Source organism: Desmodus rotundus, chromosome 12 (genome assembly GCF_022682495.2).
Source record: "Desmodus rotundus isolate HL8 chromosome 12, HLdesRot8A.1, whole genome shotgun sequence".
In the NCBI taxonomy this organism is placed as follows: domain Eukaryota; kingdom Metazoa; phylum Chordata; class Mammalia; order Chiroptera; family Phyllostomidae; genus Desmodus; species Desmodus rotundus.
Window position 1 is genome coordinate 30352029 of NC_071398.1, and position 13640 is coordinate 30365668.

General features: G+C 49.6%; 1 protein-coding gene across 2 annotated transcripts in view; it reads right to left on the reverse strand.

Annotated features, from left to right (window-relative positions):
- Window positions 1-231: 231 nt before the first annotated feature.
- Window positions 232-13640, reverse strand: part of KLHDC4 (kelch domain containing 4) — a 92989-nt gene continuing 79580 nt past the window's right edge. For both annotated transcript variants that reach the window (XM_053914435.1, XM_024556004.3), the window contains exons 7-12: window positions 11883-12042; window positions 4660-4735; window positions 2678-2886; window positions 1673-2075; window positions 741-842; window positions 232-504 (exon numbers count right to left, since the gene is read on the reverse strand). In XM_053914435.1, the coding sequence (XP_053770410.1) occupies window positions 332-504; window positions 741-842; window positions 1673-2075; window positions 2678-2886; window positions 4660-4735; window positions 11883-12042 (1123 nt within the window). In that variant the 3' untranslated portion in view covers window positions 232-331. The remainder of the gene's footprint in view (window positions 505-740; window positions 843-1672; window positions 2076-2677; window positions 2887-4659; window positions 4736-11882; window positions 12043-13640) is intronic.

Below are 13640 nucleotides of genomic sequence, written 5' to 3' on the forward strand. Positions count from 1 at the left end.
TCCAGGTTGTTGCCATGTGGTCAATTGGAACACTTATCTCCTGGTTTTGCAGAAGGGAAACCCCCACACAAAGCACAAATGTTCCAGTATTAGTAGAACAGAAATGTGCTTCCTGTAGGCGCTTCATGTTCAAAGTGCTGCCTGCTGTGTGGGTGGCCCACCCTCATCCTGGCCCTGCCCCATGGGCCCCACCAGGACTTCAGGGGCTTCAAGGCCACACAGAAGACAACCTTGGCGGTAGCCTTGTTCCAAGTCCAGTTTATTTTGAATTATACAGTGATGCCAGGGAAGACAGCCTCATTCAGTTTAGCTGCTGGCCCAGCCTGGTGGCTCATGCAGAGTCATCAAAGAAAGCTTTTGCCATGGCATGGGCTACCTTTAGTACTCTCTTCTCCTTTGCTTCTGGCCCAGCATCGTCTCGAGCAAGCCTCACCCAGTACTGCTCGGTCCTAGGCAGGTAGTCTGCAAACTGCTCGCCAGGCGTCACCACAGGGTGCTGTGGCTCTTTCATGGGGAAGGAGAATAAGAAGCATGTTCAGCTGAGGAAGGAGGCCTGGGTCAGGCAGTGCAGGCCACCTGCTCGTGGCCCAGCGGAGTGAACCTGCCTTACAGAAACGACACCGCACTGGCACCGCTCAAACAAGTTGCTCCAACGTGCTCCAGGTGCGAATGTCTTTTTTAAAAACTTAGGCTCGCCTCCAGAGCATATCTACAAAGCAGTCACATTTTAATACACTCACCCTCATCCTCACTTCTGTCCTCGTCCTCTTCTCTGCCCTCGGCGCCCTCGGCCGCATCGCTGTCCTCGTCCGAGTCGGTCTCCTCCAGCCACTCCTGAGTTTCTTTAGAGCAAAATGAACATCCACAGAGCGTCGGTGCACCCAGGGCCAGGGGGACCGAGGCTGGGAGCTCCTGAGGATCCCCCCTTCTCACTGAAGAAACTCGACCTGAAAGCAAGCTGCCTGCCCCCACCATGTCACCACACATTGTTTTTCCTGGACCCTAACAGAGATGATGAGGATGAGACTGGCAATACCAGAACACCCATCTTGGAGTTTTCTCCACCCTCACTTTGCTTAAGACAGAAACAAACCCTATACCAGCCGTTTTATACCTTCCCCTACATGTGTGGATTTTAACTTAATTTTTAGTCTCAGATCTCAAAGAAATGAGTAGTGACTTAAGAACTAAGCACTGTACAACTGGCGCCAGCCTGTGGTAGTGTGAAAGTGAAGGAACACGGCAGCTTGGATCAGAGAGCAAGTGGGGCCCAGAGGTTCAGGTCACAGACAGGAAAGGGGCTGCCAGCCAGGGCTGCTCGAGTGTGCACAGCAGGCTGCCGACAATGAGAAGAATGCACAGGTAAACCTGTTTTGCAACTATGTTCCTGTGAGCAGTGCCGGAAAGGTCTGAGGCTCACAGGAGTGGCGTCAAGAGCAAGCCTGTGTCCTGGGAGGTAACCAGCCCGCTCCCTCAGCGCCTGGAGTAGGGTGGGTGTGCAGAGGAGGGGCCTCTCCACTGTGGCCAGGGCCTGCCCGCAGGTGAACAGCCAGAGAGCACACAGCCCGCCGGCCCAGGGTGGATCTGGGTGGCACCTGGGGTCACACTTGATGAAGACGTTCTCAGTGTTCTCACCCTAACCCGAGGAAGCACTTACCCCACGACAACTCACCTGGATCTGCCTCCACCAGGACCGTCCACTCGTCCATCTTATGCAGGTCAAGGCAGTACAAGTCACTGAGGGTGACCTGTCGGTTGCCGGCCTCAAACATGCCGCCATAGAGGTAGAGATGGCCGTGCTTCACAGCCAGCATGGCATTGGAGCGGGGGCAGGGTCCCACTGAGGAACCACCTGCTTCCTCAGGGCTGTCGTCCTCATCCAACTGTGGCTTTTCTGATGGGCCCGGGACAGCAAGCACCTGCTTAATGGTGACCACAGTCCCGTCCTCTGAGACCACCTCTCTGACCACCTCCAGCGGTGCCTGGGCACTGGCCTCCGCACACTCCTCCTGGTCAGCACCCTCAAGCTCTGCTTTTGTGGCCCGCCTGCGCTTCCTCTTCTCCGACTTGGGTCCCTGTTGACAAAACGCAGAACAGCCCCCTCTAGTGCTAGACAGGGTGGCCTGCGAGCTCCAGAGTGTGTGCGGAGCACCACCCACCCCCGGTCCTGGCAGAGAGCTGTAGGGCTGCACCCCCATTCCACCTGCTGGGGGTGCCTCTACCCAATGTCACCCCTCAGAGGTGGTGAGCCCAAGATCAGTCCCTCACACTCACCCAACTCTCAGCAGAGGCACTGGGGCCTCACCCAGGGCTGAGCCTCTGCCAAAATAAACAGCCACCCTCCCTCGGCCTTGGGCCCTGACCACATCAGCTTGAGACCCAAAGCCCCTGGGGTCCCACTTATTGGGACAGGGCCCACATGTGCCTCTCTGGTCCTGGTGCCACAGCAGGGAGAGAGGTGATCAGTTCCCTGCTTCCAGTGACAACTCACAGAGCCGCACAGAAGGACCTGGGGACCTGGGTATCTCAACACTTGGCCTGGGAGGCAGAACCAGCTGATAATACCACACAGCCTCTGCCCAGTGCCACCTATGGAGGTGACAGCCAGGTGCCCCATGTTAGGCCTCATGTCTGGTGCACAACACACCATGGCAACCACTTTGGAGCCCAACTTTACCTTCATCTGTCCCTCAAACCAGCGGTTCTTGGTGGCATCATAGAAGTACAGGTCGTTGAGGAAGTCGCCCTCCAGGCTCTCCTCCTCTTCCTCATCACAGACACCGCCGAAGAGCAGCGTCTGGTGGTTTGGTGCCATGGCCACAGAAAAGCCAGACCTGGGAGTGGGCCTGGCACCTGAAGGGTTAATCCGGGTCCACACCCATCTGCCTGTCACAGGAGAGCAGGAGCAGAGGTAAGATGGAGGGATGGAAGGGCACCAAGGGCCAGCCAATCACATGAATGTCCCCAGAACCCCCAGTGACTAGGATAGATGAAAAATGCAGGACTGTGGCTAAAAATACAGCAAGTTTTGCTCCCTCTGCAGAAAAACAAAACACAATTCAATGACCCACCCCGACTTTAATTCTCCCTGAAGTTTAGTTTGTACTGAACTTCAATACGAGGGTCACCTTTTCCACAAACCCTTCAAACACTGCCCTCTAGGGACGCTTTCCACCTGCGGATGGGCCAGTGTTGAGACGCAGCGTGGAGGGGAGCACTTCCCAGCCGTGAATGGAGGCAGGGATGAGGCACAGCGTGGAGGCGGGCACACCCAGTGCTGGGAGAAGCCCTCACTGCACCCTGGCCTCCATGAGGGCTCTCACTCCATCCTCCCTCCCTCCTGCGTGGGTTGCTGGGTCGTGGCTGCATGCCTACAGGCCCTCCTACAGGCAACACCACCTTATTGTCTTCCCTCTGGCTTGTGTCTAACTTCTGTTATCACCCTCAAAATGTGACCTAGCACAAAATGTGGGGGTATATTTTCCACATCTAGAAAAAGGAAGTGAGCTATTCCCTCTAACAACCATTAAAAAAACTTAACAAAAGTAGCAAGTGGCAAACATTCCACTGTGTCCTGCCTACGTGTCCTCCATCGGTGCACAGCACAGGGGGACTCCATGCTGTGCCCATCAGTGGGCCCTGGGATGATTCACTACCACCAGCATCGTAATGCTTGGAGGAGACAGGAAAGGATGCACGTCAGAGTGCCCTGCACATACCAGGTAAGACATACTTGGGTGCCACCTACATACGGGCATGCGTCAGCTCATGGTGTACCATGTCCTTCTCACCAGGGGTCAAGGGCCTGATGACCAGGATGCTGGGGCAACACACAAGCTTGGGGTCTCCCTCTCTGGAACATAGTCCAGCTTTCAAGTTTAAGTCCATTGATGTATAAACTGAGCAAGTTGCTACATGGCTCTAAACCTAAGTTTCCACTTGAAAATGCAGATGTCGTCGTTAGTCATGCAATAACTTGGCACCTGAGAAGCGCCTGGGTAGGAATATTTCTAAAACCTTGGCTTGAAGAATTTTAAAGCAGAAGAGATAAAGGTATTCTGTACAACAACCCCTCATTTTACAGGAGACATCTCACAGGGAGATGAAATAACGCACTAGAGGTCATAAAGCAGGCCTAGGTCATCCTGGATCCCTTGGGTCCAGTCCAGTCCTCTCATCACAAGACCTGCATCACCCAAATGAACCACGACTCTGCTTTTTGTAAAGGAGCTTGAAAAAGTGAACGCTGGGGGTGTCAACCCCACAGTAAGCATTCCAGAAGCCTACAGATTAACAGCAGTCACTTGATCCTGAGCAAGAACAAGAGAAATGACTAGAAAGCTGAGGTCCCTGCTCTCTACGAAGGGGAGTTCTTGGTTTGGCAGTGTTTTCAAGCCAGCCCACCCTCAACTCCCTCAGAGGGTGAACACTCCTCAGCCACTTCTGCTGTGCAGACAAGCGGACAGCTGAGGTTACTTATGGAGTGTCCTGCCTGGCCTGCTCAGGGGTGAGGACGGCTTCTGCACAGCTCCAGGCGGCACACAGGAGACTGACACCAACCCCACATCCACAGGGGCAGCTGGGCTGGCTTCTCTGCCCTGCCTTTTGTAGCAACACGCAGGCCGCCCATGGGCCCATCCCCTCCCACAGTCCACGAACCTTCTCTCCCTTCCTCAGATTTCAGCAGGAACATATCTGAATGCTGGGTGCCTTTGTCCACATCTTTCTTGACTCTCTGCAAAGGAAAAGGGGAGTCATGTGAGAAGTAGCAGGGCACCAGCCACAAGACCTAAGAGTAGATTTTAAAATGTAAAAATCTGCCATTCTAACCACCACGATCGTGCTAGAAACACTCTCGTGCTCTTCCTTACTACAGCTTTCTGTGGCTTCCACAGCAAACCTGCTTTAAGTGGATGGGGGCTCTAATGGAGACCCCGTGGGACCACTAATGGTATCACGACACAGCGACCTCCCCATTTTCAGTCCCTGCGTCGTATCTTCAGTTCCCATCATTCCAATCATGTGATGCAGGCCTCACTGCAAGGACCAAATTAATGCTGCAGAAGCCAGCCACTGCCCATGTGAAAACGTCTGAGCTTTTAAAACAAGCACAGGTGTCTGAACGCAGGGTCTTCACAGCTCCAAACCAGTGTTATTAGCTACGCAGACCAGACACCTCATTCTCCACAGCAACGTCCCAGGCCTCACGCCGGAGCTGCCACCCAAACACTTGGCAAATGTATTACCCTGGGTGGCAGGATCTCAGTAAAACTTAATTTCTTTGTATTTGTACTTTAAATTCCCTATTTTAACAAAATTTCAATTTCAGAATAGTTGTACAGAAAAATTCAGAAGACGGCACCAAGGATTCCCACCTACCCTGCACCCAGGTCCCCTACAGTTAACATCTTACATTAGGGGGACACATCTGTCACAATTAATGAACCAAGAGACAAACCGCTATTAACTGAGACAATTCTTTATTTAGATTTCCTTAGTTTCCCCTACTGTCCTTTTCTGTTCTGGGACACCGTGCTATACTGAGTAGTCATGGACCCTCCGATTCCTCTGGGCCTGACAGCTTTTAGACGTGCCTTGCTTCCGATGACCGCGGCAGTTTTGAGGAGTGCAGGCCAGGTGCTTTGCAGAGTGCTGTTTTTCTCCGGGCTGCACAGGGCTGTGGGGTTTTTGGTGGTGGGTCCCAGAGGTACAGCACCCCTCTCATCACATCACATCAAGGATGCATGCTGTCACCATCACTTTATCACCCGCCCACCCCACTGCCAACCTTCCACACTGTCCTCTTCAAGGGGACACCACTTTGAAGCCCCCATTTGCAGAGAAGGAAGTCACGCTCCACCTCTCCGAGGTCACGCTGTCCGCCCGATGTCTGTGGAACGCTGCACCGCAGCTTTGTCTCCTCCTCCCATTTACCTATTCAACCATTTGTCTGTATCATACGGGCCCATGGTTATTTACACTGCACATCGGGCTGCAATCCAGCGTCATTGCATTTTGTTGCTGAAATGGTTCCAGCTTCGACCACTGGGAACTCTTTCAGTTGGCTCCTGGTTCCTTTGACACACCCCATCAATGTGGGTTTCTTATAAATATTTTCTTAGGATTTGGCACTACAGGATGCTCCAGACTCACCTGGCATATTTCTTGCCCTAGTCCTAGAATTGGCCATTTCTCCAAGGAGTCCTGGCTCTTTTTATGAAGGTGGTACTAGAAACTAAGATCTGGGCCCCGGGTGCACTCACTGCTGCTGGGTGCTGCTGCTTCTTGACCCACTCAGCTGACAGAGTCAGAAAATGTAGACGCACAATTATTTTTCTTTTAACTAATGAGCATGTACCGCATTTACTATAAGGGAGGGGAAGCGATTCTTTTGGAAACAAAACAAACAATCCAAGAGTATCCTAACACCAAGGAGGTTCAACAAGAGTCGTGTGTGGGAAACAGCTGGAGTCTTGGGAAGTGAAAACTGGGGCAAGCCTCTTGTTTTTCTTCTGGGAACATCTGCACAATTCAACTGATGCAATTTCTGCATGTTATACCGTTCCTACGACTAGATATTCTCTTTTTCTAGCAGGTTAACACTGAGGAAATGGCTGCCACTCCACGCCTACCCACCCTTCCAGACTGAAAGACCCAGCTTTATTAGGAACTAAATGCACACCCAGAGGCCTCTCCCACTGGTGGGGGGAGGGGGGAGGGGAAGGAACTCAGTGACATCTCTACTCATCATTCTTGTCATTAGAAACTCAGACAACAGCTATGCTTCAGCCAAACTCTCTCTGGCCTCATATTTGTCACGGTACCTGCTGACATTAGCTGTACTGTTCTGCTGACAGCAATGATTGCTTCTCAGAACCAACAGGCTTTTATGCCAGAACACTTAAACACACCCCCTTAAAGGCCCGGATAGCCAGAACCCTTCCTAAGGAGGGCTACTAGCTCACCCATGCCCACAGCCTCCAGAGTGACAGCCAGGAACAGCTCTGGCTGGGGGACGAGAATGCCACACCTTTCCAACAGGAGCTGACTAGTTAACAGGTCAGCACACCCCAGTAACTTTCTAACTCCTCCTTCAAAGAGATTTCTTTTCTTAAAGTGTGGTGACTTCCCCAAAATCCAATCTCCCTGTTCTCAAAAGGAACAAAAAGCTGCCTTGTGTTGCTATTCTCTTATTGTAGATCACCTGTGCCAGATATTTCTACTCCTGCAAATCACACTGACTTTAACTTTACCCAGTTAGTCTTTTCCCTGGGGTAAACTGTACTAGAAGAGGAAATAGAATTTGCATGAATTTTTGGAGATGCCAAATTTCCACCTCGCGAGTCGAAGCTCTGAAGAGGGTCCATCCAGCCTTCCTCTAAGGATGAGCCTCCTCCTCTAAGCAGCTCTGGGGACTGATGTTAATGCCACACAGCAGTAACCCAGGCCTTCACTCCACAGAGCAGAACTATTCCTCCACTCACAAATTTCTGTCTTATTCAGTATTAATGGGATCCAAAAACATCTGAGAGACAGATGTGTATCAAGTGTCACAACATCAAGTTGAAAAAACCTCAACTGTCTCTGAAATTATTCAGCATCTCTCTGAGACCCCAGAGATCAGCACTGGGCTGCCCATACCACCCTCCCCCACCCCAGCCCCAGGCTGCGCCCTCACAGCCCACACCCAAGCTCTGTACCCACGTCCTTGAACCAGCAGCTCTGGCTCCCTCAGTCTTAGGCTCGGAGATGGACTCATTTCAACTGTCATGGGAACAGACACCCCAGGCTGCCCCAGACTCCCATTTTCAGTGCATCCAGTCCTTGGAAAAGGTGGCAACAGCTCTGACGTGAGCAAAGGCCCTGCACTCCAGAGAACCAAACTCAGTAATCTCGCTCTCTGGGGCATTCCAAAGTTCATCCCCAAAGGACAGGAGAGGTTCCATAGAAAGTAGCTGCAACTTGGTCAAGATGCAAACAAAATGAAAAGCCCTGAAAGAGAGAAGCTAGCTTCAAGTTACCTGCTCTTCCAGGGTTGATCAGAGCAGCCTCACAACACATCCAAACCAGGAACTGTGCGAACACATAAAGCTCCAGTCCTGAGAGCTAAGAAATAGCAATACAACTAACAGCAAGGGCAGGAGGCCCGCCAGCCTGGCGGTTCTGGTTCCAGCTAACTGACAGAGACAGCCCCATCTGCATGTGTGCTCGAGTCATCTCGCAGACAGGCGAGGATCAGCTACAGTCGCCTCCCCTTACTCACGGTTTCACTCCCCCCACTTCATTTAACCTGTGGTCAACCATATAAACAACGCACATTTTCAAACTGCAAGGCATGAAATAGCAGGATGAAACCTCACACCATCCCACCAGAGACGTGAATCATTCCTTTGGTGCCTCAACACTGTATATGCTTCCTGCCCGTTAGTCACAATCAAATCAGTTATTGAATCGACTGTGATGGTATCACAGTGTGTATTCAAGTCAACCTTATTTGCTTACTCATGCCCCAAAGCATGGGGGTAGTGATGCCAGCAATTCACATATGCCAACAAGAAGCCGTGTTTCCATTAAGTGTGAGCACTCCTGACTTAATAAGGGAAGAAAAAAACCTGTATGCTGAGGTTGCTAAGATGTACAGTAAGAACAAATCTTCTAACCATGAAACTGCTAAGAAGGAAAAAGAAATTCATGCTGCTTTTGCTGTCACACCTCAAACTGCAAAAGTTAAGGCCACAGCACATGTAAGTTAGTTGAGGTGGAAAAGGCATCGAATTTGTGGGTGGAAGACATGAGCAGAGCAATGTGCTGCCACTGAGGACCGCACATGGTGCCGGAAAGCACTGAGCCTACAGAAAGCCTTCAGCAAGGAACCCCGATCCGAGTGACACCAAGACACCCACTGCACAGTCACTGAGTGGCCAGATTCAGGGACAGGTCTGCACTGAAACACACAGAAATTACTGGGGAGGGAGCGAGCAAGCACTCACAACTTTATTACAGTACATCATTGTAACTCTTCTATTTTATTGTTAGTTACTGTTGTTACTCTTTTACTACATCTGGTTTATAAATTAGACTCTATCATAAGTATGTGTGTATAGGAAAAATGAGGTATACACAGGGGTTGGTACTCTCCATGGTTTCAGGCATCCACTGGGAGACAGACTTAAAACATACTCCCCACACATAAGGAGACCACTGTACTTTAAAATGCCATGGATTCCTCCCAGCTCACGTGTCTGGAGCAGCGTTGAGGTGGCAGGCTGACTTCGTTCTCTTGCCTGCTGATGTTATAGGTTGACTTCCAGCCACCCTCAGCATCTTGGCCAATGGGAGGTCAGATTTATAAAGTTATCAGAATTTCATCCTGGTTCCCCTGAATTTACAATGGCAGCAGTTTCTCAAAACCAGGCGCGGTGATGGGTGAGGTCCCCAGCTGGACCATTCACGAAACACAGAAACCACAGGAGGCTGTTCTTTCTGACGCTCATGATTGAAGACCCTACTTGTGCAGGCTGCTCTGAGACGGTTCCAAGGCGTTGTCACTGGACAATGTGCTCAGCAGGTCATCAGCCCACTATGAAGATCGCCCAGCCACCCCCCTTGCCAGGTGGTGACACCAGGTGAGGAGGAGCTCTCCCATCCAGGAGGCTCCCTGTGAAAGATGCTCCAAAAGGGACTTGAGCAGACTACTGTCACTTATTCCATGCCTACTGCCTACTTAGACTAATCGCTTGTCAATATTTCATAGAATTCACAACTCAAATTTTTCACTACTTCTGATAAATCCCCCCCATGAACCCCAAACAGACAAGCCTTCCACTGTAATCCAAATGCCACAGGCCTGGAGTAAGTGGACTCGGATTAGCCACCTGGCCAGTTCATGTGGTGGGCTGGAGAAAAGCAGGCACCAAGAACTAGGCACTATTTCAATTAAAGCCACAACAGCCCGACAAGGTTCACTCTGTGCGCACTGTCCTGGTTTACTCCACGAAGCATGTGCTGCGATACAGGACTGGATCTAGGTGCTCCGCACAGCTTCCGGCCACAGCAGTCTGTCTCTCAGGACCCTCCTGTCAAACACCTAGCTGAGGCTGGGCCGGCCACAGCTGAGAAAACACGTCAATTTTCTCTTTCCAGAACCAAGGCTGACTGCTCACTGGGGTGGGTGGGGGTATGGAAGATGGTAGGCATAGGACACCTCCCTGCCACAGCTGTCCCCACCCCCACCCCCCCCCAGTAGCCTGCTCAGCCACCAAGTTGGAGGGCCCATTTCATCTGGAAGAAGTGAGAATTAAAACCACACGAGGCGGCAGACATCGACCAGAAAGGCTGGAAGTAAAAAGGGTGACACCAGCAAGTGCCGACAAGGATGTGGAGCGGCCACAGCTCTCAGGCGGCTTCGGGCAACTACTCTGGGAAGAGGCGTGGTGGTTTCTTATGAAGTCACACCCCTCCGTGGCCCGGCAGGTTTACTCCTAGGAACCTACCCGAGAAATATCAAAATGCACAGCCGAGAATGAGCTGCACAGGAATACTCACAGCCCTTTACTCAGAGTACTCAAAAAGTACAAAGAGACCAGGAGTCCACCAATAAAAAAATGGACAAACTGTGGTGTGTAGCAAACACTAACCAGCATGAACGTGCAATGTGGCGGAATCTCAAAACATGCTGAGTGGAAGGAGACTTCCTCTAAAGAACACATGTTGTATGACTGCATCTGCCCGAGGTTCCAGAATAGGCAAATCGAATGTCAGGGGGGAAAGGCCAGAAGAGTACTTGTCTCTGGAGGGTGGTGAGGTCGGGGGGTGGCTGGGGAGGGCACGGCAACCAAGGCTCACAGGTGCACACATTTGTCATAACCAAAGAGTACACACTCAAAATGTGTGTAGCTCACTGTAGGTATTTGAAAAGTTAAACAGTGAACTCAACTTAACAATACACACATTCTGGTATCTGGGGGGAAGTGTACAGATGTCTCCACACTTTTCTTTAAAATACATAAAAAACAATGAGTGCACAGCAGTACAGATATGAACAAATATGTAATAAAACATGTATAGTGAAATATCAATAGCGGGATCTAGGTGGGAAGATACATAAGTATTCACTAATTCTTTCTAGTCAGTGAATGTTGGAAAAGTTTTCAAAATGAAAAAACAACATAGAAAAATCCTACAGTGAGATACCAATACATCCCTCTCAGGGTCAGACCCGCCCACACGTTGGCGAAGTGCAGGTGAGCACAAGTGAGAGAATGCTGGGGGGCTGGATGCTGTGAGTGGCACACTGTAGGGAGGCAACAGCCAGCAGGAGACCCCCTAAAAGGGCTGTCCAACCTTCTGGCATCTCCGGGTCACAGTGGAAGAAGAAGAGTTGTCTCGGGCCGCACATTAAACATACAAACACTAACAAAAATCGATGAGGAAAAAAGAGGTTTTAAGTAAGTGTATGATTTTGTGTTGGGCCGCACTCACAGCCATCCTGGGCCCCACAGGGCCCACAGGCTGGACGCCCTGCAGCAGCGTGTGCACCCGAGAGGTGCGCACAAGGATGCGCATGCCAGCAGGCTGGCACTGCTTGCAGCTAAGAAAAGAAAAGGCCCATTCGCAATGGAAAGGAGACACAAGTCGTGGTCTACTCTGCAGTGGAACGACATACAGCATGAGATCCCCACAAACCAAATTATTCATAGTGCAGCATTTTTCAGGCATGTAGATTAGAACATAATATGGCTAGAGCAGATTAACACCATCTCTGCCCATCTCTAACTCAATAAAAAGAATCATTTATATGAAACTATATGCAGTAAGTTATTGGTGAAATTGAAAAGGCAACAGACAGAAGTTACTGTCCTTTCCTATACACCACACCTTACCTGTTTCGAGTAGCCCCCATAGACGACGATACTGCCCTGGGGAGTGACAGACATTTGGCAGCCCGATCTGGGTGTGGGACCAGTCCCTGATGGGGACAGCTTGCTCCACGTGAATGTGTCCAGGTTAAAGGCATACACGTCATTGTAATAGATGTAATCTCTGGTTATAATAAATAAAGTCACACAGACAAAAACACAGTGACATTAAAAAGCAGACCTAATTTAAAGTTAAGTTTTCCACCATTTGTACTGTCAGTTTAATTAAAATTTAAATCCAAGACAGGACTGAAAGCATATGTGAGTTTGCATTTGAAGATAAAAATAATGCTAGACCATAGAAACATAGTAATTTGCCCGGATCTGAAAGTCTTTCTAATCTGAAAGTTATACCATACTTCTTTACATAGTTTATAAAATCATCATCTTGCAAATAATTACATTAGGTTACTATGCATGTAATTTTAAGTTTAACAATGAATTACAGACCTAAATGAATTCTCAGGACGGAGATATTTACAGCTTGGCAAAAGCCGTGAAGAGACCCTGGGCTGGGTGGAGAAATGGGGTCAAGAAGGCCCAAAACTGAAAGATGCCAGAGGTTCAAATCCTTCGACTCCATCAGCACAGGCAACAAAAACAAGGACATGGTTGAGGCATTTCAGGAAGCACGGCAGCCCTGTCCTGTTTAATGCTCCTGGACTCAAAATGCAGAGAAGGCCTTGCAAGTGCCCCAGGTGCAGGGAAAGCAGCAGCTCTGCCCGACACATAGGGAGAATGCTGTGTCCTGACGGGGGAATTTGACAGATGGCCACAGGCCTCAGGTCAAAATTACACCCACAGAATAACAGGCACTCTCCAGCTGTTCAGAAGGGAGCGCCTAGAACTAACTTTTAAAAGAAGACATGGAGGAAGCAAACAGCTCCAACCCAGTCTGAAGGAATTTCTGTCCTGTACACTGCACTTCAATACTCCAAGACTGGGCTCCACAGCAGAAGGACCACTGTGCCTGCCTATACCCCCAAACGCTGTGCAAAGCACAGCATGTGAAACAGAACAAGCCGTTGGTGGACGACAAGAAACCGAAACTTTCTGACTGGCAGCATGATCAAATGCACCCTTTAGTGCGTAGAACAGAGAAGCCTGTAGTTTTTAAAAGACTTCACCACATTCCACTGTTTCCTCAGATTTCCCACTAGATTTTCAGCAAAAATATCCTATTCTGAACATACAGTAACTGTCAACTGTTCTTTGGTTTTTAAAAGTCAAACTCACCTGTTCAACACAGACAGTGACTACACAGCTATTTGTTCTAGTGTCTTCATTTTTTATGTTTGAAATACGTCATAAACAATAATTTTAACCAAGGTAACAGACAACAATAGCTTTGAAAAAAGTTCTGATTTTTAAATGGTTGCAAATTACAAGCACTGTAAAACTTCACTTGCTTTATAACCTGGAGCACCAGGAGGAGGGCGTGGCAGTTATTTCTTTTTATAAAAAAGTTCCAAGAATAAACACTACTATAAAGGACACATGGACAAAATCAAGGGGTGGGTGGAGCTGGGGGAGGAAGGGGGCTTTGGCTGGGGTGGGGTGGAGGGATGGGGAGAAAAGGCATACAACTGTAATTGAATAACAATAAAAATTTTTTTAAAAGTTCCAAGAATAAATAAAAATGACCATCCCTTGGGTATTAATTTTTAAAAATAGCCCAAGCTGTGACCCAAATGGCAACAAGTAACTGAACTCCTACTCAGC